At 41.1% G+C, this 27,272-nt stretch overlaps 1 protein-coding gene across 4 annotated transcripts in view; it reads left to right on the forward strand.

Moving 5' to 3' along the window:
• Nucleotides 1-542: 542 nt before the first annotated feature.
• Nucleotides 543-27,272, forward strand: part of CNOT6 (CCR4-NOT transcription complex subunit 6) — a 40,714-nt gene continuing 13,984 nt past the window's right edge. The window contains exons 1-3 of one of the 4 annotated variants that reach the window (XM_063120821.1): nt 543-710; nt 21,402-21,515; nt 24,723-24,909. In XM_063120821.1, the coding sequence (XP_062976891.1) occupies nt 21,404-21,515; nt 24,723-24,909 (299 nt within the window). In that variant the 5' untranslated portion in view covers nt 543-710; nt 21,402-21,403. Of the gene's footprint in view, nt 711-9,876; nt 9,994-18,491; nt 18,512-21,401; nt 21,516-24,722; nt 24,910-27,272 lie in introns of those variants that run through there. The other 3 variants (XM_063120822.1, XM_063120823.1, XM_063120824.1) reach the window with 3 other exon arrangements.

The following is a 27,272-nucleotide window of genomic DNA, read 5'->3' on the forward strand; positions in this document are numbered from 1 at the left end:
CCCTACCACTTGCCCCTCTCTGGGTGGTCATTTCGGTTGGGGGTGTTCCTGGGCTGAGGGCCCCTGGCCTTGGGCCCCGAGGTCCAGCCCTAATTGCACCTCTGGCTAGGTGAGTTAAACCTGCAGGATTCAATGTGTGACGCGCTTAACGCTACCTAGGACCGGGTGTTCAACTCACCCTTCTCCATCCCGGCCCGGGCCTAGAGCTCCAAGGACTCGGTGCCCACGCATGTTTACTCAGAGGTAAGTCCTCAGTGCGTGCAGTGAAGCTTACTCCCGTGCAAGCATGCCCCGGCTGGCCTCGCTCCTCTCCCGCGGGCGACGGCGGATTGACTCGTTGCTGTCTTTCACCAGCCTCACAGTGAGTGAGGCAAAGCAGCGTCGGTCGGTGGGCCGCTCGCTGCCTCAGCTTCTCCGTCTCCACAGGCGCCCATGGAGCCCGCCCCGCGCCTGCCACCCAATCGCGGCGGCGAGTGGGCGGCCTCGGCACGTCTTGCCGAGCGATGTGGGTCGGGCCTCGGCGCTACCGCTGCCGTCGTTACCGCCGCCATGATGCTTGTTTGCTTTCAATGAGTGTGAGAAGGAGGCGGAGGAGGAAAAGGAGGAGGCGGCGAAGAAGGAGGCGGGGGGAGCCAGTTCTCCTGTCCGGCCCGCGGCAGGAAACAAAGAGCCAGGCAGGCAGCGCAGAGACGGGGATGCTGCAGCTACAGGTACGGGGGGGAAAGGAGGTGGCGGTGGTCGAGGCGCTTGGGTTGCCCTTCTCCTTTCCTCTCTGCCGCCCCCCCTCCGCCTCTGGTGAATATATCGGGCGTCGGTGGTGGCGTCGGCGGCGGTGGTCGTGGCCTGAGGAGAGCAGTTTTTTGACGGGAGGGGGCGGGGGTTGGGGTGGGCAACGGAGAAGGAGGGGAAACGGTTCGAGACTACTCTGGGGTAATGATTATGGGAGTGGGAGCGATTCTGATGGGAGGCGGGGAGTGCTGCTGCTTGGAGGTCGGGTGGGATGTGGGGGAGGAGAGAGATGGCTGACTTTCCGGCGGGGGGGAATATATTGTGGGTCGGGATGTCCGGGGTGGCGGTGGAGCATGAGGGAGGACGGCAGAAGGTAATTGCTGCGTTAAATGCGTGGGGCCACGGCTATCGGTGCTTTGGAGAACGGGGGCAAGCAGCTGGGAAGTGGCTGATGGTCGGACGAGGGGGGTGTATTCGAGTCCTGGGGGGAAGCCAGCGTTACTATTTTTATAGTAATAAAGGGGGGAGGGGGCGAAAAGGCGAACATTACTACTCCAGAGAGGTGGTGTTCTTTGAGACGCGCGGGGGGTGGGGTGGGGGTGGACGGCGACGGACGAGCAGAGGGAGGAGTTGAAGAAGGATAGGCGAAAAATATTAGGCCCAGTTTTTCTGGGGTGTATGAAATGCGTTCTGGGGTGTTGGGTGAGGTGTTTTGAAGGAAGTGCGTGTGTGTGTATGGGAGGGAGGGAGGAGTTAAGGGCCATTGGTGGCTACTAAAACTACGGAAAGGAAAACTGTTTGTGTACAATCGCTTGAGAGGGAGCCCTATTGCTGTTGGGGGAGTGTTGTTTTTGTTTTAAATCTTTTATTGTTTTTATGCGGTGGTGGCAATGGCAACTTCGGCGTTTGGAGCCAGCATAATGGATTTAAAGAGGGCATTGTTTTTCAAGGAAGCAAAGCTGCATATAGGGATTTGGCAAGAATGATCAGTCGTCCCTAAAAAGTTTTGGGGGTTTGGGAACGGCGATAGATGTTTTGCACTTGAAGGGGTGGGTGAGTGAGCCTTCCTGGAAGCTATGGGAAGGTTCTGGAGGAAGTGACGTTCTGAGTGCTTGTTGACAAGAGCTGGAATGGGTGGGGGGCGAAGCGGATTGGGGGGGGAGAGAGAAAGGACTCATTCGCTTGATGTGACCAAATGTTGTTAGGATTGTGCAAATTTGCGAGCTTACTCTGCCGAGGGGATGGACACAAAAGTACGAGTGTCCCCAAATTCTCTGAGCAGTTTGCTCGAGAAGCAACTAAGAGAAAATGTCAAGAGTTGAAGAAACAAGCTTACTAAGAATTGAAGGTTTAAACATTTCTGGTATAATCCAGATAGAAATTGGCAGGAAGAAGCCGTCTCGTACCCCACCCCCACCCTTCTATACACACACCCATCGCTTCCTGAAAGCAAACTTGGTTTAAACTAGAAAACATAACTCTAAGAAAAACCATGCTGTGGACAAAGCCTGCTTCTTGGAGGGGTGGGGGATGGGGATCTGTATGCTATGATAAATTTCAGCTTGCTTGCACTGCTGTTGTAGCTGAAAGGCCTAGCTTGCAATAAGGAGGCCACAGTAGACAGCCTGTGTCTGAAATAGAAAGGAAAGAGCTTTAGGTGAAATGATTGGCAGCCATGCTGTCCAATGTAATGAGATGGGGGCAGGAATTGTGTTTATATGCAGGTAGGTGGCTGAGCCACAGAGACTGTAGAACACACATGTAGGGGTAAACAGGAGGATTAGAATGCAAATCTCTTGGGGGTTAGGTACAAAAGCAAGTCTGTTCTGTGTGGGGTTTGGTATCTAATAAAGGACAGTATTAGGCTGCTGAGAAACTAAACTTCAGCTAGCAGTTCATTGTAGTTAAGAAAAAGGGAGATTCTTAAAGGATAGCAAACAATTGTCATTTTGATTTTTAAAATAACCCTCTCTCTTCACCATATATTTTTATGTTGTGTGTGTGAGTCATATTTTTACACTTATGTTCAGTTCAGTATATTTCCATATTGGCTGTAGCCTATGCCAGAATTGTAAAAATACAATATGTAAAATGATTGCTAACAATGTAATGACAGCTCATTTGTGGTAACCTGCCTCTTGTCTATTTTAACAATCTGTAAGGTGAATTTTTATGTAACTATTATAACCTTGCTATGGTGCAAGGAAAGACGGTAGTTATTGTTTTCAATATCTGGAACAAAAAGTTCAGTCCTCAGGATTTTGCAGTATTATCAAAATAAAATAGATAATTAGAAGATGATTATTCTCTTGCTGATCTAAAGTAGGCAAAAATCTTGCTTTCATATGATTCATATGTACAGCTTCCCTGTAGGGAAATACTTGAATTGTATGCTAAACAGTTAAGGATGTTTTGCAGTGTTTGGTATGTTTAAGGGTTATTTTCTTATCTGAATTTTACCACATTGGTAACAGAAATGTAAAATTCAATAGGATTAAGAAATACTTACGGTAATTTTTTGGTATGAATGTAAAGTTTTGGAAGTGTTGAGTGGTAATTGTATTGTGTCTTGCATTTCTTTTTATCCTAGAGCAGGTCCTGTAATTGGGGATTTATCAACATTTTCACTGGGGTAATTTTACAGAATTATCCATCCTGTGTTCTCCCTGCTGGTTCGTCTGGACTCTGGAGTGTTCTGCTAGGAATGAAGCCTTCTCTGGGGTTTTTTTCATACTATTGCTGAAATTGAGCCATTCACATATGGATTAAAGCTTTATTCACCTTTCACCTGAATCGCTTGAATGAGTTCATTTTTATAAAGGACACTGATATACACTTTGCTTTGAACTCCTGAGTACAATCTTGATAAATTCAGGCTGTGTTTGAACTCATTGAGGAAGAACTGAAATATAAAAATAAATGCATGGGGGTAATGATTTTTAGTATTTTATGTCTTTAGTTATTCATTTTTCATCTTTAGTTTCTCTGGATTAATAGGGTATTGTTGGTTTTTTATGTCATAATGATAGACCTAATCAGTTCTAAGATAGTAAAAGAAACCTCAATTATCTAAATACGTTATAGTAAGTTGCATACTTCTGGTGGAAATGTTGAAATCTGGGTTGGGGGACACCCTTGAATGCCTTAAGTGTATTTACTTAAATATACCCTTAAGTGTATTTACTTAAATTCTGTGCTTTGGGTATGGAATTAAGATGCAAATAGGTTAAATAACTTTCATAACAGTATGGCATCCTGGTTCCTCAAGACGTTTTAGACTACAGCTTCTTTTATCCTTGACCACTGGCCAGGGCTGTTGGCATTGTATTCCAAAACACCTGGAGGGAATCAGATTGCTCAAATTGAAATACTACATACAGTGGCACAGTGTGAGATCGTGGTGGCATGCTCCAGCTAATTTTTTTGTCCAAGACAATTTCTGTAATCTGTGCGCCTAATGTTACAATGTGCATATTTCATGAAGCCTATGTGCATTGAATTCCATGGTTGTGTGCAAAAATTGGATCCAGTGCGTTAACACTAGGCACGGATGGGTTTGGGGCTTGCCATTTTGATCTCCTATGTCTAATACTTGAACTTCAGCATGTGGCTAAAATGGCAAAGGCTTCTGTGGTGGATGAATAAAAAACTAGGATATTTGAAGCCCTGCCACTTTTTGTGCTAGGCCAGCCTTGTAAACTATTCCCCAAAGTAAATTGACCTGCAGAAGGTTTACGCGTCTGCTATTTATTCATAATAGTGGCTGGCAGATGTATGGAGCACTCCGCTATAGAATGCTTGTTTTCCAGCTCCTCATATGAGTAAAATTAGGGTGACCATATGAAAAGGAGGACAGGGCTCCTGTATCTTTAACAGTTGTATTGAAAAGAAAATTTCAGCAGGGAACCTGCTGAAATTTCCTCATCACAACAGTTAAAGCTGCAGGTGCCCTGCCCTCTTTTAAATCTGGTCACTCTGGTATAGCTTCTGCACCTTTAACTGTTGTGATGAAGAGGGAATTTCAACATGTTCACCATATATACAAATGACACCTGCTGAAATTCTCTTTTCTATGCAACTGTTAAAGATACAGGAGCCCTGTCCGCCTTTTCATATGGTCACCCTAGTAAAATGCATGCCCTTAAAGCATCTTGCAAGGTAGAAATGAACTTCTCTGCCTCCTACATGAGCTTTCTTGCTTTGTATGACTGAAACGGCTTTGCCTCCTGTACATCCTGCATAGAAGTGCAGTGCAGCATGGTGGTGGAGGGCTGAAGCAATCCATGTTTCTGCCGCAAGCTTGCTTCTTGACTTCTATGCTGGGTTTGTAGGAACAGGCTTTGCCTCCTGCACATTCAGTGTAGAAAACAAGCAGCATGATATGAAAGGCATGAATCTCTCTCTTCTCCACTTCTCACTCATTCACCTGGGTGAAATTCCCAGTTGCCTATGGTGACCAGGCAAGTAGTTTAAAAGCAAGACAGCACTAGGCCATTCATATTACTATGTGTATATTTGGTATACATACCGGTAACTGAACAATATGTCTTAAAATGATATGAAACTACCTAACAGTCAGTGAAGCATTTGAGATACAATGTTCTATAAATTTAAAACATTTCATGCTGATATATTCACAGCAAACTCAAATTTCAGTTGCAAGTGTCGGAGCAGCTGAATATCTAAAATACTGTACACAAGCCAACTACCTATTTCTGACTGAGGTGTGGTGCTAGACAAATATTACAAAAGATCGTTTAGTGTAACAGTAAGGTACTGTTTTTATGACTTCTCACATTATAATTAGGCTGTAAAATTTCACTTCACACAAAAACTTAGTTCTTATGAATTCATGTAGTTCCCACATGTAGCTACCTTAAAGCTGAGAAGCCAATGTGTTAGAACTTAGACAAGTCTATTACTAGTGCATGCATAGTTTAAAGTGACTATTAGGCAGCATTAATTATTTCTTAAAGTATATGGCTTAAAAATAAATTTGACAACTTTAGCATTGATACTAGAGTCCTTACGTTTCTTTCCTGAAAAAGTAGCTGACTACTGGGATGTAGCTAAGAACTGATTAGTGGTTTGGTCTTCAAAGAAAAAATGATAGTATGATTAGTTGTCTAAACAGAACCTCAGTTCTAGAACCATCTTATTAGTTTTGTAAGAACATGCCTTGTTTCATAATTGCTGAGCACACTATACTATAAATTTAAAGTCTGGTTTCCAAAGTCACTTTTCCCTAAAATGTGAGAAAGAAAGAAACACTTAAAACTGCCATCTAAGAAGCTTTGTATACATCAAAGCTTCTTTGTATGCATACAAAGTTTGTCCAGACTCCTGCACACTACCATCAAGGGTGGGTGGGCTTGAAGTAGCAGGCAGGATGGAAGCCCTCTGCTTTAATATTGCAATTCTGTGTAGTAGACTGTGAAATTTAACAGCTGGGAGAGGACTTTTCCGTAGACCTTAGAGTGATTTCTCTGTCATAGTAGTCAGCTGCTAAAGTTGTTGACCTTTGACCCAAAGGCCATCCTGTACTTAGCGGTTAGGCCTGCAGTGTTCCAGCCCTGTTCCAGGAGTATAGAAACTGCCAGTCTGAACATGTATGTGCCATGAAGGGCAAGAGCATGCAGAAACAGCCATTGTACTTCACTTGACCTCAAGCTTGGAAAATACAGTGCAGCAGTATGGTGGCTGACAGTCACAGGTCAGGTGGTGGTGCAAGCAGGGGGACAGGAGGAGTTCACAAGTGAGTGTGTCAGGCAATAAACTGCTTACTCTTGCAGAATTGTGCACTTGAGAGTAGTAAATTATATGATCACATTATTGTATTGTGTGCAGCAGGGCTGCAGAACCTTAGGTTTTATATAAAAACATGACCTTTGAAAATGGGGAAATGTCCCATTCCTTGTATGAAGAGGGGATCACAGACGCAATAATAGTGAGACATTGTAAATTGAATTGACAGTTCTAGTTCTGTAGAGAATCAAAGCTAAAGAGGCAATAAAATTAGGTTGGAATGCTTGTTGTCTTAATTACCATAGAAAGTAATCTAGATTTTTAAATGACTGTTGATAAATATTAGTATCCCTTAGTCAGTTCTGATTTTTATAGTGTGGGTGGATTTATTCAAATGTTGATATGCACAACTGCTCTCCAGCATCTACTTACATATAGCATACTTAAAGCATTTTCTTCATTTCTTGTGCCATAAGCTACTTTTAGAGGAATTGGGCCTGGAAAGATGTTCAGCTGATGCCATTTTATGGTGAGCAGGCTAAGACAATATCCAGTCTGTTATAATTTTATTGTTAAGGTATCATTAAAAAGTGAGTATTTGTTTGATATTTTGTCAACTTCACAAATTTGTATGTTCAGATTGTTCTAATTGATTTTATAGAATAGAAGTCATTATTTTGAATCTTCATACTACTACTGTCTGATTTAATTGGTAAAATTGTTATGCAGTTGTGTGCCTGTTGGCATTCCTTATAATTTGAGCAGGCTAAGCCTTACATGTATTGTGCAGAGATACAGTTATACATTGTTGCATCAAAATGGGAATGCTATTCTATGCATGGACAGCATGGTGTCTCTTTGTGTCTCTTTGATTATAATTTGTACTAGTAATGTAGTTTTCACAAGATTATTTAGACTGTACGGAGTGGTATTCTTTGGATATTGTTTATGGGTTCTCCTTGAAGGTTAAGGTTGTTTTGAGTTCATGGGAAACTCAGATGTAGGACTCATTCCCTGTGTATTTTGAGTGATTATCTGTTTTAAAAATGTGAATATGAATTTGCTGTTCATACACTTTCCCCACCCCAAAGTATGAAGCTTTATGCTACCAATGCCCCTTAATGTCCTGCAATAGATGCTGCCCCTGTAAAACGCCAACGTGGAGTCCATCTTGCATGTTCTATTCTACTGCAGTTATTACCAAGAGGCCAGGAAAGACCTAATATGTCCTATTATACAGTGGAGTCTCTCATGATTATTATTCCAGGTCACCAATAAGTGGCCAAATTTCTGAATCTGGCTATTCTCATTAGACTACTCATAGATGTTTGATCATTTCTTTAAATGTATTGATTAGCATTTTTACAGATATTTTATCCTTCCTTTTTACCAACATGTATTTTTATTAATGCATGCATGCTTACATGTTATAATAATGGTCTGTTGACTGCAAATAAAGATTGATTGAACTTAATGCTCTGCTTCAAAGGGAGAACATTTCTGCTTATGTAATAAAACTTTTAAACAAGGAAAATAACACATGATGCCAGCATGAGTGCCTAGTTACATGCTTATTCCCCAGTATTATTACATCTTTGTTAAGATAGAAGGTCGTCATTTAAAAGCAGTTTAGGAGAAAAGAGCTTTTGGGGTTGTGGGCAGTCCTAACATGACTGTGAAATAGCCTGAAAGGAAGGAAATGCTGTTTTAGCAGATATTAAGTGCATTTCAGTAGCAAGAAGTTGGTTTTAAGAGCTACTGTGTATTCTTTTGGAATATTATCTAATTTCTGCATTTACAAGAAGCATGACTTGAAATGTATGATTGCAAAGGAGAAGCTTTGGGGATGACTTGTACAGAATATTTTATGAGGTGATTGGGCTAATAAGCTGAGGAAATAAAATTGCTTTGTGTAATATGCTGCAGAGAGATGATATACCGGATTTCTTCGATTCTAAGACACACTTTTTTCCCCATATAAACATCTCTAAAAACGGGGTGCATCTTAGAATCGCGGGTGTGTTTATTATTTTTTAGAATCAAAGCTTTTTTCTGTTGGTGGTACTGAAATTAGTGTGCGTCTTACAATCGATGGTGTCTTAGAATCAAAGAAATACGGTATCATGATTGACACATACTTGTCAGACTTTGTTGTCTTCCTGTTCTGCTCTTGCTGCACAACCTTGATATGTGTATTCTCTTGGTTTCAGCTCCCAACTGATGCTTGTGACTATAAAAAACATATTTTGACCCATAATTTTACCCCTGTCCAATTCAGCATCTCTGGCTTCTTGCAGACCCTTTCTCTTCGGGTTACAACATCTGGGACTGTTTAGCTTAGAGGAAAGGCTAAACACTGACAAGAGACATGATAGATGTGTACAAAATTATGCATAGTGTGGAGAAAGTAGACAGACACATTTTTCTTCCACTCTCATAATATTAGAACCTGCGATCATTCCATAAGACTGATTGGTGGGAGATTAAGTACAGAGAAAAGGAAATAATTCTTCATACCGTACATAGTTAAAAACTATGGAATTCGCTATCACAAGATGTAGCGATGGCCTCCAATTTGGATGGCTTTGCATTGGCCAAATTAATGGAACGCAAGGTTATCACGGGCTACTAGTCCTGATGGCTACCTCCAGTATCAGAGGCAGTATTCTTATGTACACCAGTTGCAGGGCAACATGGGTGGGAGGTTGCTGTTGCATTCATGTTGTGCTTGTGGGTCTGCGGTACTGTGTTATCCCCTGGACCATTCCCAGTCTTTATGCCACTTGCTTACACCCAGCCCATTTTTCTGTTTGCCTCTTTCACGTCTCAGAAGAGCCATTTCATTCTTTTCCCATCAACTGCTAAGACCCACATCAATGCTATGGGAAATCTAGATTAATGCAATGTCGTCCTTGCAGATGTGATCTTAGTGTGCATTAAGTGGTTGAGTTATAGAGTTCAGAACATTAAGCTCTGATTTTAAGACCCAAATTGAAACAAGTCATTAAAATAACTTTGTATGAGACTCCCCAATGGGCTTGCCATGTACATCTTGTTGCTTCTGGAACTAGCTCAGCATAGAGATTGAGCTTTCACGTCTTAAAAATGTGGGAGGCAGTGACCTTGACTTTCAGGTACCTGAGTGTCTCTTTGCTTCTCTAAGAAGCAAGCCTAACTCATTTCACCAAAATAATAAAGTACTGTAAGTGCTTTAGAGGGTGGCAGTAAAAATAGCAGGCGTTTCAGTCTTTCTGTCTTGATAAGTTAAAACAATGCAAATAAGCTTTTAAGTCTTCCAGGTTTTAGCTTATTTGCTACAATTCCTTTTTCCCAAAATAGGAACGGTAGTCTAACTGGATTTTCTCTTCTTTTTCTTAATCTGTTTTGCAGCTCTCCTAGTGGTCAGCCATATGTAGCTTCCAATGTGGATTTGACTGGGAGTACTGCAAATCTGATGGCAGGGGGTGCAAAATCCACAGCAGCGTGAAATTTCCTTATTTTTCCAGCATACTTTTACCGGTAAATATAATGTAAATTTGGAATTAGACTTCAAGGGGAAAAAAGCCTTGTTTGTTTCAAATAATACACCACACTATAGTTAATAAGTATGCACTAGCCACTAAGAGGCTAGACTTGCAATTTTTTAAAAAAACAACACGTATGAATATGCACATACTCAGACACTCAGTTCAAATACAAGTGAAAACACAATTATGCTAAATATACATAAAAGCATTAGTTCTGGACTAAGTACTGGAATTTATAGGATTTTCAGTGTTAGTGTCATATGCAGGATAAGATTTTGTTTTTGCAAGGAGCTGGTGCATTACGTTTGCTCTGTTATGGCTTTATAGAAACAAACAGTTAACGGGTGCTTTACAGTGGCACCTGGGAATGGCATTCATGGAAAGTTAATAGTTGTTAAGCATCTAGTGTCTCAATCAGTTGACATCTATTTTTCAGGGTTTGTGATGGCCTGATCATTCCTGATCTTGAACAAGAAATACTGGCAGGTGGGATGGGTTTCTTGATTTGGTCCTATGTGGCTGGCAACTCATCACGCTTGTCAGAGGGCAGCATACTCGCTTGTTGAAGCTTGACTGAATAGTGTGCGAATGTGTCCACTTCTATCCCAAAACATATAGAGATGTATTTCATGTTGTTTTTATAGTTACCATGGGAACTCTTCCTGATGCCCTTGATACTGTTGGTTGTAATAGGACTGGGGCTTGAAATCTGGGGTCTCTCGACTTCAGGGATCACTAACGTCATGCCAGTGGGGCACCCATGAAGCTCTCCACTCCCTGCCCCCGAATACATTTTTTTTAAAAAAATTAAAACCTTGGAAAGTGTAATGGCAATTTCCCTTCTCCTCCCCCTTTCTAACCTCATTATTTTTTTCTCCCCCCCTTTAGATCACTGTTTCTCCCCTCATCTTGTCCTCTAGCCTTGCCCTTTCTCCACCCATTTGCCTTCCTGTGTCCTCCCTTTTAGCCCCTAGCTTTCTATTTCTCTCCCTACCTTTTTACCTAGCTGTTTCTCCCTCCTCCCAGCCTCTACCCTTCCTCTTCCTCTCACCCCTCCAACTCTTTAGCTCACTTTTGACTAGCCAGGCTTCCATGGCAGCCATTATGTGGCTAGCCACAACTTCTGTGGAAGCCATTTTTGAGTGGTGCCCATAGCAATTTTTCAAGTTCCTAAATGTGCCCATGGGTCCAAAAGGGTTGGGAACTCTGTTCTACTTATATCTGCTAGTGAGCTCCCAAAGGCTAGTGATGTGGTGTGTTTTTTTAATCTTGGTTTATTCTTTTAACTTCATGCAATTTTAATTATCTTTGCTGAGAGACGACAGAGTGCAACCCTGTTGGTTCTTGTGGACCTCTCTCTGGTTTTCAGTACAACTGACTATGGTATTCTTTTGGATTGTCTGTTGGGTTTGGGAGTTGGAGACACTGTTTTACAGTGGTTCTGTTCCTACTTGAATGGTTGTTTCCAGAATGTGCTGATGGAGGATTATTGTTGTGTCCCATAGCAATTAGGTCGGGATTCCATAGGCCTCACTTTTATCCGCATCTACATGAGACCTCTGGGGAAGGTTACCTGGCAGCATGGGTTGAGCTTTCATCAATATGCTGATGACACCCAGCTCTACCTTTCCTGTTCATCTAACCTAGGTGAGTCAGTGGATGTTCTGAATCGCTGCATTAGCAAGGAAATGGACTGGATGGGAACAAACAAACTGAAGCTCAATCCAGATAAGATGGAGGTACTGTTGGCAGGTGGTTTGTCTGCCCAGTTGAGTAGTATTCAACCTGTCCTGGAAGGGGTTGTGTTCCTCCTGAAGGATTCGTTACGTAGATTGAGTGTGTGCTTGGATCCATCATTGTCACTGGAGGCCCAGGTGGTCTCGGTGGCCAGGAACACCTTTTATCAGCTTAGGTTGATATACCAGCTGTGACCCCATCTGGACAAAGATAGCCTGGTGACACTTATCCATCCACTACCAGTTGAATTACTGCAATTTGGTGTACATTGGGCCTACCTTTGAAGACTGTTTGGAAACTTCAGTTAAAATTAAAACAGAGCTGCTAGGTTACTAATTGGGACTGGCCAATATGATCATGTAGTGCCAGTGTTTTGTCAGATGCACTGGCTTCCATTCCATTTCCAAGCCCAATTCAAAGTTTTGGTGTTCACCTTTTAAAGGCCTACGTGGCTCAGACCCTTAGATTATATTCCGAGGCACTCTTCTGGATACCTCTGCTGACAGAAGCTAATTGGTTGGCTGCAAGAGACAGGGCCTTCTCAGTTGTGGCAGCCCATTATAGAATGCTACATTGTTATGTTTTTGGCACCAGGGATTTTACAGATCCAGTTATAATTTTTATGGCTGTTTTACCTGTTCTTGTGCTGTCTGTTTGGCATTGTATTTTAATCCTTTAATTGTTGTAAAACACCCACAGAACAATGGTTATTGGAGGGAATAAAATAGAGTAAATAAACTATATATAGGGCTGATGTTCCAGTGGGTGGGATAGGTTTCCTAGCTTGGCCCTGTGTGGCTGGTAGCTTATCATCCTTGCCAGAGGGCAGCAATTTGCTTGTTGGCAGGGCCATAGCTCAGTGGTAGACCACATGCTTTGCATGCAGAATGTCCCAAGTTCAATCTCTGACATCTCCAGGTATGGCTAGGAGAGACTCCTGCCTGAACCCCTGGAGAACTGCTGCCATTCACTGTCGACAATACTGGGCTAGATGGACCAGTGGTCTGACTCATTATAAGACTGCTTTCTAACTTCCTAACATATGGATATTAGAAGCTAGGTGACATAATTATGCAATGACAGCCAACCTCAGCTGTGCAGTCATTGTTTACTTAATGCCTGATTATGATTAAAGACTGATCCATTTCTTCACCTGGGTTTCTTGATATAATACTGGCCTGCTCTGGGTTCTAAAATCAGCTTTGTTTGATCTAGATATGACAATCGTTATTAGCTATGTGTAATAAAGTGCTGAAACTCTGTATATATAGGCAGGTGAATAAACAGTTAAATTCTATAATGTTTGAAGATGTAAGAATGAAAGCATTCAAGTGAGGATTAACATTTCTGTGGGTGCTTCCAGACAAGCCTTCTATGGTGCTATCACCATACCTTATTCATGGTATATGTGGGGTCCAGATGACAGCATCTTCTACTCGCAGCGGTGGGAGAACACGGAAGGGCTACGTCTGTCATTTCTATTACCGTGGAAAATCCGTTGAGGGAAAAAAGATGGAATAGCTGCAGAGTGCCTTCTGATATTAGCGCTCGGGCCTCTCTGTCTGCAAGCACTCTCTTTATCAGTAACCCAAAACTTGAAAAAATGAAGAGAGATATCAAAACTTTTTACTGCTGGGTGGTTTCTTATACATGCAGCCATTGGGAAACTGGTCATCTATAACACAACTGGTCACACGATGATGTGAAACTTACTGAACACTGTGTAAGTCAAAAATATTGGGATGTGGTAAAATAGGTAGATAGGTGGACACTATTGGTGGTTATCTTCCTATAAATGTATTGTCCATTTGAAATAGTTATTTGTAGCTACCCAATAGGTTAAGGCTGGAGACTCTGACATGGTGCCCATGGACACCTTCCTTGTTGCCTGTCTGGCTCTCTGCCCCTCCTGATTTTTATTTTATTTCCTAAAATCTTTTAAAATTAAAAACAAACAAAAACTGGGAAGTTGGCATGTTGCTAAACGAAGTGCTGCCCTCCAGCAACACCTTTATTTGGTTTCAAAAGAGTGGTTTTGTGCTCTGGAGCTCAGACTCCACCTCTGCTTTGCACTTTGGTTCTTGGGCAAGTTACTTTTCTTTTAGTCTCACCAGTTTGCCTTGTGGGAAATTAGTGTTTTGAGACCAGCCATGCCCACCATGGCAGCCATTTGTGAAACATACTTGTATTGCTATATATTTGGACTTCTGGATATATATTCATATACTCAAGTTAACTTTAAATTTTCTCATTGAGTTACCAAGGTTCGAAAGAGTATTGATTCAACAACTTTTGAGTTTTAGTCCTTAATGATATGACTTCTTAATCATGCTTGCAGGATGCATTTTTTTAATGCTTGGAGAACAAAGAATAAGGGTAATGTTTCTCTGTGGCCTCCTACCACATAACAGCAAGTTGGTTTAATGGCTGTCACTGCCTCTGCTTTGGTAGTTAGTGAGATCTTAAAAAGCCAAAAATGAAATGTGAAATGCGCAGCTTCGTATTTGATTTCCCCTCACTCCTAAGACTGAAGGAATGGGAAAACAGAGCTTCATTGTCTGTGTGTGTGTGTGTGTGTGTGTGTGTGTGTGTGTGTAGACAGCATTATTCAGTCCTGAAAGAAGGGACATGCAGCAGTTACATCATTTTAACTAGTAATATCATTTTACTTATCGTAGGCGAGACCTGCAACTAAATTGGGTAGATCTCTTCCAGCCCTCATTGGGATGGGACAGAGTGGAGAAGTGGTGTGGGAACTAGGCACTAGATGTGCCTAGACCTGGGTTCTATTAGGGCTGCTTTTGTTTCTTGAAATAAGGCAGAGTTGAGTTCTGCACAAAGGAATCGTCTCATGCTGTATTCAATATTCTTCCTAAATAACACTGCTTAATCTGTAAATGTCAGTGGAATATTGTAACAGTAAACATGTAAATTGATGAGTAAAATCTGAATCAAAATTGTTGTACATCAGGATTTTGCCACATACCAAGTTATTTTGGTTGCAACCGTAGGCTGCACAATCTTAAAACTCATTGAAGCAGTGGATTGCAGCCTGCCAGGCTACAGTTTGAATGGCCTCTTATGTTGATTTCTGTTATGTGTATGTTTTTTAAATTATTTTTTCTCAGTTCAATACACAATCTTCCTGCAGAAATGGATAGGTGTGTGAATCTTCCCCTTTCCTCACTCACCTCAAGGCTGCATTCATTACTGAGCACTCAAGGTTGCACAAATGAAACTCCAGTGACCCACAAGTATAGCAGAATAATATGTATTTCCACCTATGTCTGGTAAGCCCCCCACGGAAGTTACCCCTATTATTCCACTTTTTTCTGACAGCTCATCAGCTTGTTCAGAAATATAAGAACCGTGTTGGATCAAACCCAAGGCCTATCTAGTCCAGTATTCTTTTTCCACAGTAGCCAACTAGAGGCCTGTGGGAAGCCAGGAAGGAGAACATATGTGCTACAGCACTCTCCTTCATGTGTTCTCATCAACTGGAATTCTGGATGTCATGACTAGTAGCCACTTATAGTCCATGAATTTGTCTGATGGTGTTTTCAGAGGTCCAAATTCGATGCTATGTATTCTAGGCTTGCTCTGTGCTGGTCTTAGTTAAAAGGTAAATTTGCTGTACTGAATTTTGACTGCTACAGGGTCAATATCTATTTTTATGCATTTCTAGTAATCGGGGCTCTTTGGATTATGTGTGTACCAACAATCTGGTTTCTAGACAGTGTTGAATTACCTTAATTCAGGTCATGTGAAATACCCATGAGTGACTAGGTCAGTAATAATTGTGTTTGCTTTTGTTCTTGTTTAATATGAAGTGCGTTTTACAGAAGACAGTTTACTATTATAAAAACAAGACTGTGGGGTCCTATATAACTAAGAAATTGCCTTTTAAGATAAAGGTCTTCTGGGTTTTCCGGAAAATAATTGAATTGGAAAATTATATGGAAGCTTTCCTCATATTTCCACAAAAAATTTTTAGACTGTTCAACAGTCATGGAAGGCACTGACTTCCATGACATCAACGTCAAAGGGACTGGAAAATATGTACTGGACTAACAAAAGGAAGTGAGTTTTCTGTTCACATCCTCCACTGAATTCTGTTGTCTTGGAGTCCTCTCAGAGAAAGTTGCATAGGATCCTTTCTTTCCCCATAGACACAGAGGGAAGGAGATTAGATTTGTTTGGTTTTCTGTGGCCCAGTACCAACTCTATATCTGGGTGTGACTATCTTCCGGAGGACCATCAGGAACTGGTTAGGGAGGCTACAATAGTGGCTTGGCAGCAAATTAATGCAGCCCAGCATCAGGAGAACTGAGCTGCAAAGGCGAGTGCAATCACGCTTCGCAGGCATGCCTGGCTGAATTCAGCCAGCCTCTCTCAGGAGGCTCATTCGCGCATAGAGGGCCTTCGCTTAGACGGAGAAGGCCTCTTCAATTTGAAGATAGATGAAGTAATGGATACAGTTCAAAAAGTGAAGACAATGGCATGCAAGATGGACCTCTATCAACCACAGCAAGCAGTTAGCAGGCTTTCCAGCAACCTCCCCTGCAGCCAGAGTGCCAGAATCAACAAAACGTTCCATTGGCCACTCATCCTGTTTTCAGCCTACCCACCAAAGGTCTGAGCACCTGAAAAAACAATGATTTTGACTCGATCACCCCAACATGCAGTGGTCCTCATCAAGTACCCTTCCGTCACAAGCTGCGAACCTTTCTCCCAGCATGGGAGTCGACTACAATGGACTCCTAGGTTTTAGCTATCATTTGTAGGGAATACAACATCAAATTCAAAGTTCTCCCTCCTTTTTCGGGTGTCAAATGCACACCTCCATCCCCTGTGCTGCTCTCAGAAGTCCACACACTTCTACTGAAAGGGGCAATACAGCTGGTACCGTCTCACGAGATTCATCAGTGGTTTTATTCCTGCTATTTTACAGTCCTGAAAAAGGATGGGGGACTTCGACCGATCTTGGACTTAAGAGGTGTCAGTGAATTTATTTCCCAAAGAAGTTTTGGATGGTTACACTGGCATCAATTCTACCGCTTCTACAGGAGAGAGATTGGTTCACAGTTATCAACCTGATGGACACTTATTTTCACATTGCTATAGGGGATTTCAAAGGTTCCTCAGGTTCATAATCAGGCCATTCCAATTTCAAGTACTGATTTTTGGACTCTGGACAGCCCCACGTATTTTTATAAAATTCATGACAGTGCTCTGTGCCCATCTACGACTCGGGCACCAACATATACCCTTTCATAGATGACTGGATCATTGTGACTGCCTCTGCCAAAGAAGTGAAAGAGGATATTTACCACACTTTAAACCTCTTAAAAATATTGGGGCTATGCGTCAATGTACAGAAATCATAATTGACTCAATCCAGAACTATTCACTTCATAGGAGCGGAGATCGACTCAGGCATGACACAAGCATATCTCCCCAGAGATCAAGCTCAGTCTTTAATGTCATTATCAAAGCAAGTTATCCGCAGGCAAATTGTTCCAGCATGATCAGTTGAGAGACTGCTAGGTCTAATGGCATTGACAACAGCAGTTAAGCCTTTCGCCTGCTTGTGAATGTGGGCATTGCAGAACTGATTTATCAGGGCCTTCAATATCAGAGGGGATGCCAGAACCACAGCTCTTTAGCTTCTGTCAGGGGTGAAGGAATCATTGAGGTGCTGGATGGTACCAAGCAACCTCCTTCGGGACTACCTTTCAAACAACCCGCTCCTACAGTGACTGTAACTACGGATGTTTTATTCATCAGCTGGGGCACACACTGGGGATCCCTTCAGGCTCAAGGCCTCTGGTGCAGGCTTCTCACATCAACCACTTAGAATGTCTTGTTGTCAAGAGGTCATTGAAAGCCTTCAACATTGTCCTGCATGGTTGAGAAGTTCAGATTGTGTCAGACAAAACAATGACTCTTTACTTCCTGAACAAACAGGGAGGGATGTACTCCCTGCCACTAGTGCAGTTAACAATGTAAATCCTGGAATGGTGCATACAGAGGAGAGTAGGTGTTGGTGGACAAGCTCAGCCGCTCGTATCAAATGGTAGCTCAGTTAGAAGGTTTGGGAAAACCTTTTTCAGAAGTAGGAACACCCTGAGTGGGACTTATTTGCAAGAGCACACAATGCAGTCTGCAAAAATTTCTGCAGCAGGGCAGGAAAAGGATATATGCCAGTGGAAGGCCCCCCCTCCCCGTTTTACATTTTCCCTCCTTTCCTGCCTCTAATGCTTGATTTACTGTTCTATTATAATAGCTTGTTCTAATAGCTTGATTTACTGTTCTTATTACTATGATTTTTCTCTTATTTCTGCTTTGTGAACCCCTTCCCCCCCTTCATATGTTTTAATGTGATTTTAGATTGTAAGCCTCTAGGCAGGGTATCACTGTTTTATTTGTATATTTCGTACAGCACCAAGTACATTGTTGGTGCTAAATAAATAAATAAATGATGATGATGATGATGATGATGATGATGCAGATGCAGGTAATAGCCAAAATAGCACGGGACCAGACAAATTGTATTCTGATGGCTCCGTGGTGGCCCCGCCAAGTGTGTTTCCCACACCTCCTTCAAGTTATCTCGAGGATGTCATCTTCAATTCCCACTTGCACCAAAACTACTCTCTCAGTACAGGGGAAGGATACAGCACCACGATTTCAGGACGCTGCGCCTCAAAGCGTGGAGAATCTGCCAGCCCCAATGACTATGCCGACTTCAGTACAGGCTAATATTGGATGCTGTGAGGAAGCCTGCCATGCGCAAATCTTATAGCTCCAAATGGACCAGCTTTACATTATTAACATTGTTTGCAGCCAATTAATGTTTAAACCCTGCTGTCTGTTGTTTGGAGAATATTTTGCAATTTTTTGTTAAATTTACATGTGAAGGGGTTGCAACCTTCATTAGAGTTTATTTAGCAGCTATTTCTCAGAGATTGGCCTCATGGATCGTACCCTGCTGGCCTCTGAGTTCAGAGGCTTCCATCTCACGAGGCGCAACCTGTAGTATTGCGCCCTAAAATGTTTCCATATGTTTGAAACCTGCAGTACCACCATCACTCATTAGGGGCAGACTTCCCTAACCAACACATAGCTTTGCAGTTGATACAGTTTAAGGCCAGAGGGGAGGAGTCTGAGAGACAGAGTTACATTCCTGCCAACTCCTCCCTGTTGAGGGGCAGCCCTCCCTCAGGCGAATGGAGTGGGCAGACTCCTCAGGTGGCTATAGGAGTGTAGGGGTCATACTTACAGGGGTCAGCAGACCTGGCTTTGTTCAGACAGGCACAATATGTCCAATTCTGATGGCTTCAAAACTTGGCCTAGACTTTGCTAAACTGTGCTTTGATTAGTAAATAAATAAGTCCAAGCCGAATGCTTTCATTAGTAAATAAATAAGTCAGTGGCTTTTTGAAGGGGTGTATCGTTAGAGGACCTCTGCAAGATGGCAATATAGTCAACTCCATCTACCTTTATAAAGTATTACTTACTAGATGTTTGATCTCGCCAGGATTGCTCTTTTGGTCAAGCAGTACTGTTTGCCATCTTGCAATAGGATACCAAACCCTCCCCCTAGTGAGTAAGCTTGGTATTTGACCATATGTGTGATGCTCAGAGCCCACGAAGACGAAAGTCAGGTTGCTTACCTGTAGCTAAAGTTCTTTGAGTGGTCATCTGTGCATTCACACAACCCTCCCACCGTCCCCACTTCGGTATCAGTTGTTTATAGTACTAAATGTGTTTCCTCGGTTTGAAGGGACCACAATTGGTGGTCTCTTTTGAACTGAAGGAGTGTGCACACTGAGACAGTGAGGGAGGGATTCCCACCCAAAAGGATTTCCTCAATTTTTGGAAGGTTTTCCCCAAAATGAGCTCTACTCAGGTGCAGAGCCCAAATATGTGAATGCACAGATGCCCACTTGAAGAACTTCAGTTATAGGTAGGCAACCTGACATTCCAGTGAGCAGCCAGTAAAAACCTAATTTTTAAATTATTTTAATGTAAAAAGTTGTTTTGTATAATAAAATAAAGGATAATATTGTCACATTTTTATGATGTATGAAACTGGTGGTGATGACCTTTGAATAATTATGGTATACATTCATCATGAGTTATGTAAGGAATTATTTGTTTAATCCTCCTACACATCTGACACTTTCATTAAAAGGGCAGTGTGATCACTTAAATCCCAGTTATATCCAAGGAATTCCTACCATAGTGAAAACACTAATTAAATAACACACTGCTATTTTGTTGCTTATAGCACTTGTCATTCGGTATCTTTTTATTTTTCTTAATGTGGTTTTGAGTTGAAGGATCAAATATGAGTAAGGTATTGGCCATCTGTAAGACGTCACAGGAATTAACAGTGCATGATTATAGACCCCAGATCCCATCCCAGTGTAGTTCTACCTCTGTACTTACAACCATAATCCATAAAGCATGTTGCAGCAGTCTCAGGCAACAGGCTTTGGAAGCGTCAGGCTTGTTTTTTGTTGTTTTGGAATAAAAATCAGTTATGCAAGTGTGTTAAGAAAAATGCACGTAGTGTGCATGCCCAGTGCCATTTTTGGTATTGCTTTTCATACTGTTCCAAAAGAAGCATGTCAACCAGGTATAGCTGGATGGTGGGCTAAAGAAAAAGAGGGCTATTGAATTTGTCGTGAGGTTGAAAAGCTAATGCTAGGCCTGAAAACTCTTTTGCAGTTTAACCAATCTTGCCCTATTGTGGACTGTTTAAATTCAAAGGAAGTTGTGTTACCTATTTGTCGTGTCAAGGCCACCCATGCATTCATCTGTTACAGTACTGGTGGGACTGTGCCTGTGGTAAATTAGACAAGAAAAGTAAGCAGAATTTTAGCCAATATGATATGACTACCAGCTAAGTTCCTTATTTATTTTATTATTTATTTCATTTCTAATCTGCCCAACAACTAATTGTTCTCTGGGTAGGTTACAGACAGTTAAAAGCCTGTTACTGGGTAGAGGAGAACAGGATGAATGCTTTGTTCAGCGAGCAATGAAGGGGAATTCCCACCTTCAGAAATTTTTCCAGATTGAGTTGCAGAATACTTAGAACCTGGGTGAGGGGTAGAGGGGTGGGGGAGGTTAAGCATACCTGGGTGGGTGTGGGGGAGGTTAAGGAAGATAAAATAGCATGAATAAACATGTGACTCATTCTTTGTGACACACAGAGCATTTTTATTTGCTTTTGCTGCAAGGAGATTCCAGGCAAAACCAATGGAAAGAATCAGGGTAGTTGATGTAGGGGACTCCTTGATATAATAGATTACTAGGATTTTATTGTATTGGGTAAAAGAAATGTTATACAGAATTATTAAGGCAGAAAGATTCTGCATATAGATTTTATTTTAACGAACTTTATATCAAAAGTTTATCTGGAAGTTATCAAAGCCCTATGACTAGTACTGTAAAATTGTCCATGACAGTGTATGAATGAGACATGTTGGCATTTCACTTGTTTGGAAATGATTATGATCATTGTCTTGATCAAAGATTGGTATGTTACAGCATTCTAGTCTAAAATAAAGGAGGTGCTTCTCTTAAAGAGTTTTGTCTTTACAACAAAAGTTGGCTATTTTTTTGGACAACATGTTCCATTATTTTTGACAGGAATGCCCAAAGAAAAGTACGATCCACCTGATCCACGGAGGATGTACACAATTATGTCCTCGGAGGAAGCAGCCAATGGGAAAAAATCACACTGGGCAGAGTTGGAAATAAGTGGTAAGAGAAGGAATACTGGAGCAGAGTGGCAAGAAATAGTTTGGGGTTTAATATTTTTTTACAGTCTTGATTTTTGAATTAAACATAAAATAACCTGGTTTAACATTAATACAAATAATGTTGAATTTAATTTCAATTTGTAATGAAATCTTCACTCTGTTCTCACGTCATGACAAGCCATTGATTTAAGAACCAATGGGCTGTTGTGCATGAGTGGTCATGCTGCCTGCAGCATGCCCACCTCTTCTGCTTTAGTTGCACAACCACAATCTGATCCTTCATAGGTTGTTCAGTATGACATGCAAATCCGACCACTAGGTTGTGTAGGAGGTAAACAACCCAGCGGTCTGGGTTCACACATCATGCTGCACAACCTACAAAAGACCTGATTGTGAAATGGAAGATATGGGAGCACTGCAGGCAACCAATGGGTTGTCATTACTTGTGAACCAAGTCAATGTCAAACACTGTGTAAAAGCCTACTTGAGTGAACTGATGCAAAAAAACCAACACCTGACTTTTGAAGTAAAGCATTATAAATATGACACAATAGGTGATGTATATTGTATTATTGTACACAACTATGGGCATGATCTAGTCTACTGTGAATGGAGCACCCACATGTGGAGTATTCCCATAGGCTCAATAATGTCTTTTTTATTTTCTTTCCACCAACTACATACACATAGGGGCTTGTGGAGAGAAAGAGAAATCAGTGAATGCCTGCAATATACCCATCCAGTTCTATGTCTTACCCCAGAACACGTGTGCTGGAACAAGAGTAAGAAAGTAATTTACACTGAGGGAAGGGATAAGGTTGGATGGGTATATGAGAGGTCTGCCCAGATCTCCCTTTCACATAACAGTCCTTAGTGCTGCCTGCCTGCTTGTGCACAGACACATGGGAGAAGGGGGAAACAAAGCTCTGATAAGCCTATGGGAACCCTCTACACAAATATGCTGTGCCAATAAAAATATGCTGTGCCCATAGTATCCTATGAATTTTAAAACTATAGGCAAAACAGCATCTTGCTGGAGAGCACAGTCTTTCTCCATAAGATGGAAAGCAACTCCTAGATGGGTGCTTCTGGATAGTTCTGGTCTTCAAACTTCAAAGTGTTCCTGCCTAGCAAGTGAGAGCCAAACAGAAATCCATAATTTCATAAATGCTCCCTTGTCTCTAAGCAAAAGGCGCATGGGCTGCATAACTAAAGCCTTTGGATTATGCTCCTATATAAAAGATCTATTTAGTTGCAGACTAATATCTTTTACTTGTTATAGCAACCAGTTCTCATGCACTCTTGTTCGGGAAAGATGTGGATCAGAAAACCAGAAAGTTGATTTAAATTAGCCAGTTGGATTTAAAGTGATAAAGCCAGTATGGGAGGTTTGGGGTTTGAGAAGCATTTGGAATTAAAGAAAATATTGGAATTAAAGCAAATACAGGCTACTCGAATAACCCAGGGTAAGAGTGGTATTTCCACTTGGTCTCTCTTGGGACCTGGTACATTTCTGTAAATGCGTGGCACTTCATGCATGTATTTCCTAATGTATCCACAAGAAGATAAGAGCCCTGCCAGATCAGACAGTTAGATCATCTAGTGACATCTACCACTTTTCGGAGCCTACAGTATTCCACTTCTCCATCCACTTCTCAGATATTGATATACAGACATGTATTGCCTCTGAACCTGGAGTCTCTATTTAGCCATTGATAGAGCTATCTTCCATGAATTTGTCTAATTCCATCTTAAAATTGCTTCAGTTGTTAAAATGCTTGTGACAATGAATTACATAAGCTAATTATGTGAAGAATACTTCATTTTGTCTTTTCTGAATCTACTGCCGATCTGTGGGTCTTGATCATAATAACTATTGGATTGTTCCTATTTACATCCTTGTTGACATTTGAAGAATTACAGAAGATAGGTAAAGGAGAACTCCCCTTTACAGAAGCCATGCTGATTTTTTCTTGGGGAATATTTATACTTGTATATGTTTAATTTTAGGCGTAATAAAGCTTTACACCAGTTTATCTTGGATGGGCAGTGGGCCTGTAATTTCCTATTTTTAATGATGGTATGCTGACTATTTTATCAGCCTCTGGAATGGAGATCAATTTAGTGTCCAATTTTGTTAGTAGGTCAATGGTATCATATTTGAATTATTTTAAGAACTTTTAGGTCTATGCCATCTAGACCTAATGATTTCTTTAATGTTTAATTGGTTAATGTCTTGTCACCTCTTCAGTTGCCCTCACACATAAAACACATCGGGTATGAGTATCTGTCCAACATTTTCCACAGTGAAGAATGACGCTCAGATTCTCAACATTCCACCAGGTTTCCAATATGCTGCTACATGTTCTCTTTTAGTACCATGCACTCAGTTTCCCCAGGGTCATTTTCTCTGGTTCTAACATTAGTTTGCAAAACTTAAACACTGATCCCTTCCCAAGTGTCCTATTTGTATACAATTTCTCTTATAACTCCTTGGCCTCTTTAAATGGCTATCATTTCTTCCTTTATGATCGTTTCTAACTTCTACCTTATTCCTAGTTTGATGACCTGGAACAGTTATACCATCATCCCTAAGGGATGAGTCATACTGAAACAGCTGTTCCCAGCACCTGTTAGCTTTCCCTCAGAAATCAGTTTGGAAGTGGCGCTACAATCTTCTTGATGTTAAACACCAGACGTTCACCGCTTATCTTGACATTCCAATTTGGAACATATAAATGATGAATGTTGAAGTACTATGCTTTGGAAATTGGGCTATTAGCAGAGTATAAATCTGTAAAACTCCCAGAAAATAGACTACCCATTCATCCCAATAATTGATGTTGTTTCCAAATGAATTCAACATATTTATTGAACTCTGTAAGGATTGTTCCTACAAAAATGAGATGCCTGGGGGGGAAATGTTTCTGAGCCCTAATCTCCTTGAAGTCACTTAGCATTACCCAAAACTAAAAATGTGGAAGGTTAAAACGTTGGAAGTATGAAGTAGCTCAATTGAGATATGTTTTTAAGATACACAATTGAAGGCAAACTAGTTTTCAATGTACACCTTTAATTGACAGGTATCTGACCCTAGAAGAGAAGGAGATTGTTGTAGAAATTGTCTTGGCTTTTTGCTTATATTGCAAAAGTATATATGCAAGTGCAGGTTTAGATGTAAAGTACCTGTGTTCCTGTTGTCTTCCAGGGAAAGTAAGAAGCCTAAGTGCATCCTTGTGGTCACTGACCCACTTGACAGCTTTGCATCTCAGTGACAACTCCTTATCCCGTATTCCTTCAGACATTGCCAAGCTTCACAATCTGGTATATTTGGACTTGTCATCTAATAAAATCCGCAGTTTGCCAGCAGAGCTCGGAAACATGGTGTCACTCAGGTAAGCAGCTTGATTATTTCATCAGTGAGTCCAGTGTGAAGCCACTTCAGATTTCTGCATTATTTTGTATTGTGATATAGGAAGAATCTAGCCTTTGTCAGCTTCTACTAATTTGGAATGAAGATCTATTTAGTTGATTGATTTCCAGTTTGTATTGTAATCTTTTGGACTTCTGATGCTCAAGGAAACGTTGGTTGCTCATTTTCTGTAGGGTGAATCAGAGTTCTTCCCGATTGTGGGCTTTTAGGTATGCACAAGAACTTTCAGATAAGCACAAGGATTATTTTGCTTTTCCTCACCCCCACCTATTTTTTGTTATACTGGAAGAGGACTGCAATACATTACTTCTGCATTACAATATTCCTGAATGTGTCTCAAATTTTAGGTGTGTTCTGTCCAGTTCTGTAGGTGATTGCTTTTCAAAAAGGGGAACCTAGGAATCCCATGAGCTTGCAGTATGGCGTTTTGGATCCTTTGGCAATTGAGTGTGCACTTGGGTATTTGGTGCTGTTTAAAGTTCCATATAAAGTTTTCCTGGAAAATGTTATTGTCTTTCATAGTGAAGTCCTGTCATCTTGCATGTGACGTTTTTCTATAAAATGATAGAAACACTAGGATATACGTGAAGTCAATTCATTGCTACAAATTTAATAGTTCTGTTACCCATTGGATCATTAGTAATACTCATAGCAAGGCTGAAAAGTAACTTCTAAAATGTAGAAGTCTAAACCCCATTATAAAAGCAGCATCAGTGTTGTCTAATAGACAGTGTTGTCTATTCAATAATATAAATGAAAAGAGTGGTTTCATTTTGGTCAAAACAAGCATTCCCAGAGAAACTGCACAACCCTTAAATATGTTTGCTTCCTTCAAAGTTGCTACAAGCAGCTTTCTGTGGTGCACATCCTCTGATCAGTTCTGTGTTGTCATATTGCCCTATCTTGCATGTCTCTGATATTTAAAGAAAAGGTGCCGATGTATTGCTAATTTGCATCAGGGCTATGTCTGGTGGTCTGCCAGCATTCTCCACTGAATGCAAAGTGACATGGTCTTGCTCTGCCTTGCTCCATCTCCTTGTCTCCCACCAACTATTTCTACACTTACCCTGTGAGGAGTCAGGGAGGAAGATAAAATTATAATGGAGTGGGAGCAGTGAGAATTGAACTTGAAGAAAGTGCACTGCAGGATGCAGTTCTACAGAAAACCATCCAAAAGCTCAGTGATTGCAAAATTATCCTAATTTCTCACTTTTAAACCAATATGCAAACTCAAACTCAGTTATCCATTAAAATTTGCAATTCTCTGAATTTTGTAATGCAGTTCTACAATTAAACAGATACGAAATGTATATATTAGGGAAGAATGCACACAAAAATATGTATGTATGTGAAAATAATAATAAATGTGCTATATTGGGAAATTGTTTGCTAAAACGTGTACATTAAGCAAAATTGTGTACAAAAATACATGTTAAAACATGTATATTAAGCAAAACTGTACAAAAATGCATGTTTTAGGAGAACTGTTCAAATTGTGTATAGATTTTAAAATATACACTAGTCAAATTTTCAAGTCTGGATGAACTGAATTTAAGACTGGGAATTTTTTAATTGTTTGGAACAAACAGAACCTAAAATTGGAAAAATTAGAAACTGAAAAACCAAATTTGACAGGTTTGACTGTCCCTAATTATAACACTCTCTTTAGGACTACATAGATGTAACTGATGTGATTGGTATAAGTAGTTGGAAATTTTACCTAAATCAGGCTGTCCTGAGAATATCTTGTTTGAGCCAGAAAATTTGTTTTAAAATATTATGGCTTGGTTTGTTTAGAATAAATAATGAAATATAAAATAAAATAATTGAATTATTGTCCATTGCCAAAACCAACTTAGTCTAAAACATTTTGTCTTGATACTTCCAACACTGAATCAGAAGACACCTTAAACCATGGCTTTAATCACGGTGGTTAAGCCAGAAAGCCACACTGTGTTCAGAAGACTCCTTAAACCATGGCTTTAACCACAGTGAATAAGGCTTTCTGGCTTAACCACTGTGGTTAAAGCCGTGATTTAAGGTGTCTTCTGAACACAGCCTGGCTTTCTGGCTTAACCATCATGGTTAGAGCCGTGGTTTAAGGTGTCTTCTGAACGGGGCCATTGTATCGCTGGCAGTGAGTTGGATCCAAGATCGTAGTACTGCCTGTGTAATGGATACTACAGGCAGAATGGGACTTCCCCATCCTTTCCTTTCCTCTGGACATGCTCTGGAGCAGATTTGATAGGGGGCTCAGGGGGATGCAGAGAAGAGGGGAGAATGGTGGAGCTGCAATTTTGGATCCAACTTTATGCACTGAATCTA

Source organism: Elgaria multicarinata, chromosome 3, assembly GCF_023053635.1.
Source record: "Elgaria multicarinata webbii isolate HBS135686 ecotype San Diego chromosome 3, rElgMul1.1.pri, whole genome shotgun sequence".
NCBI lineage: Eukaryota > Metazoa > Chordata > Lepidosauria > Squamata > Anguidae > Elgaria > Elgaria multicarinata.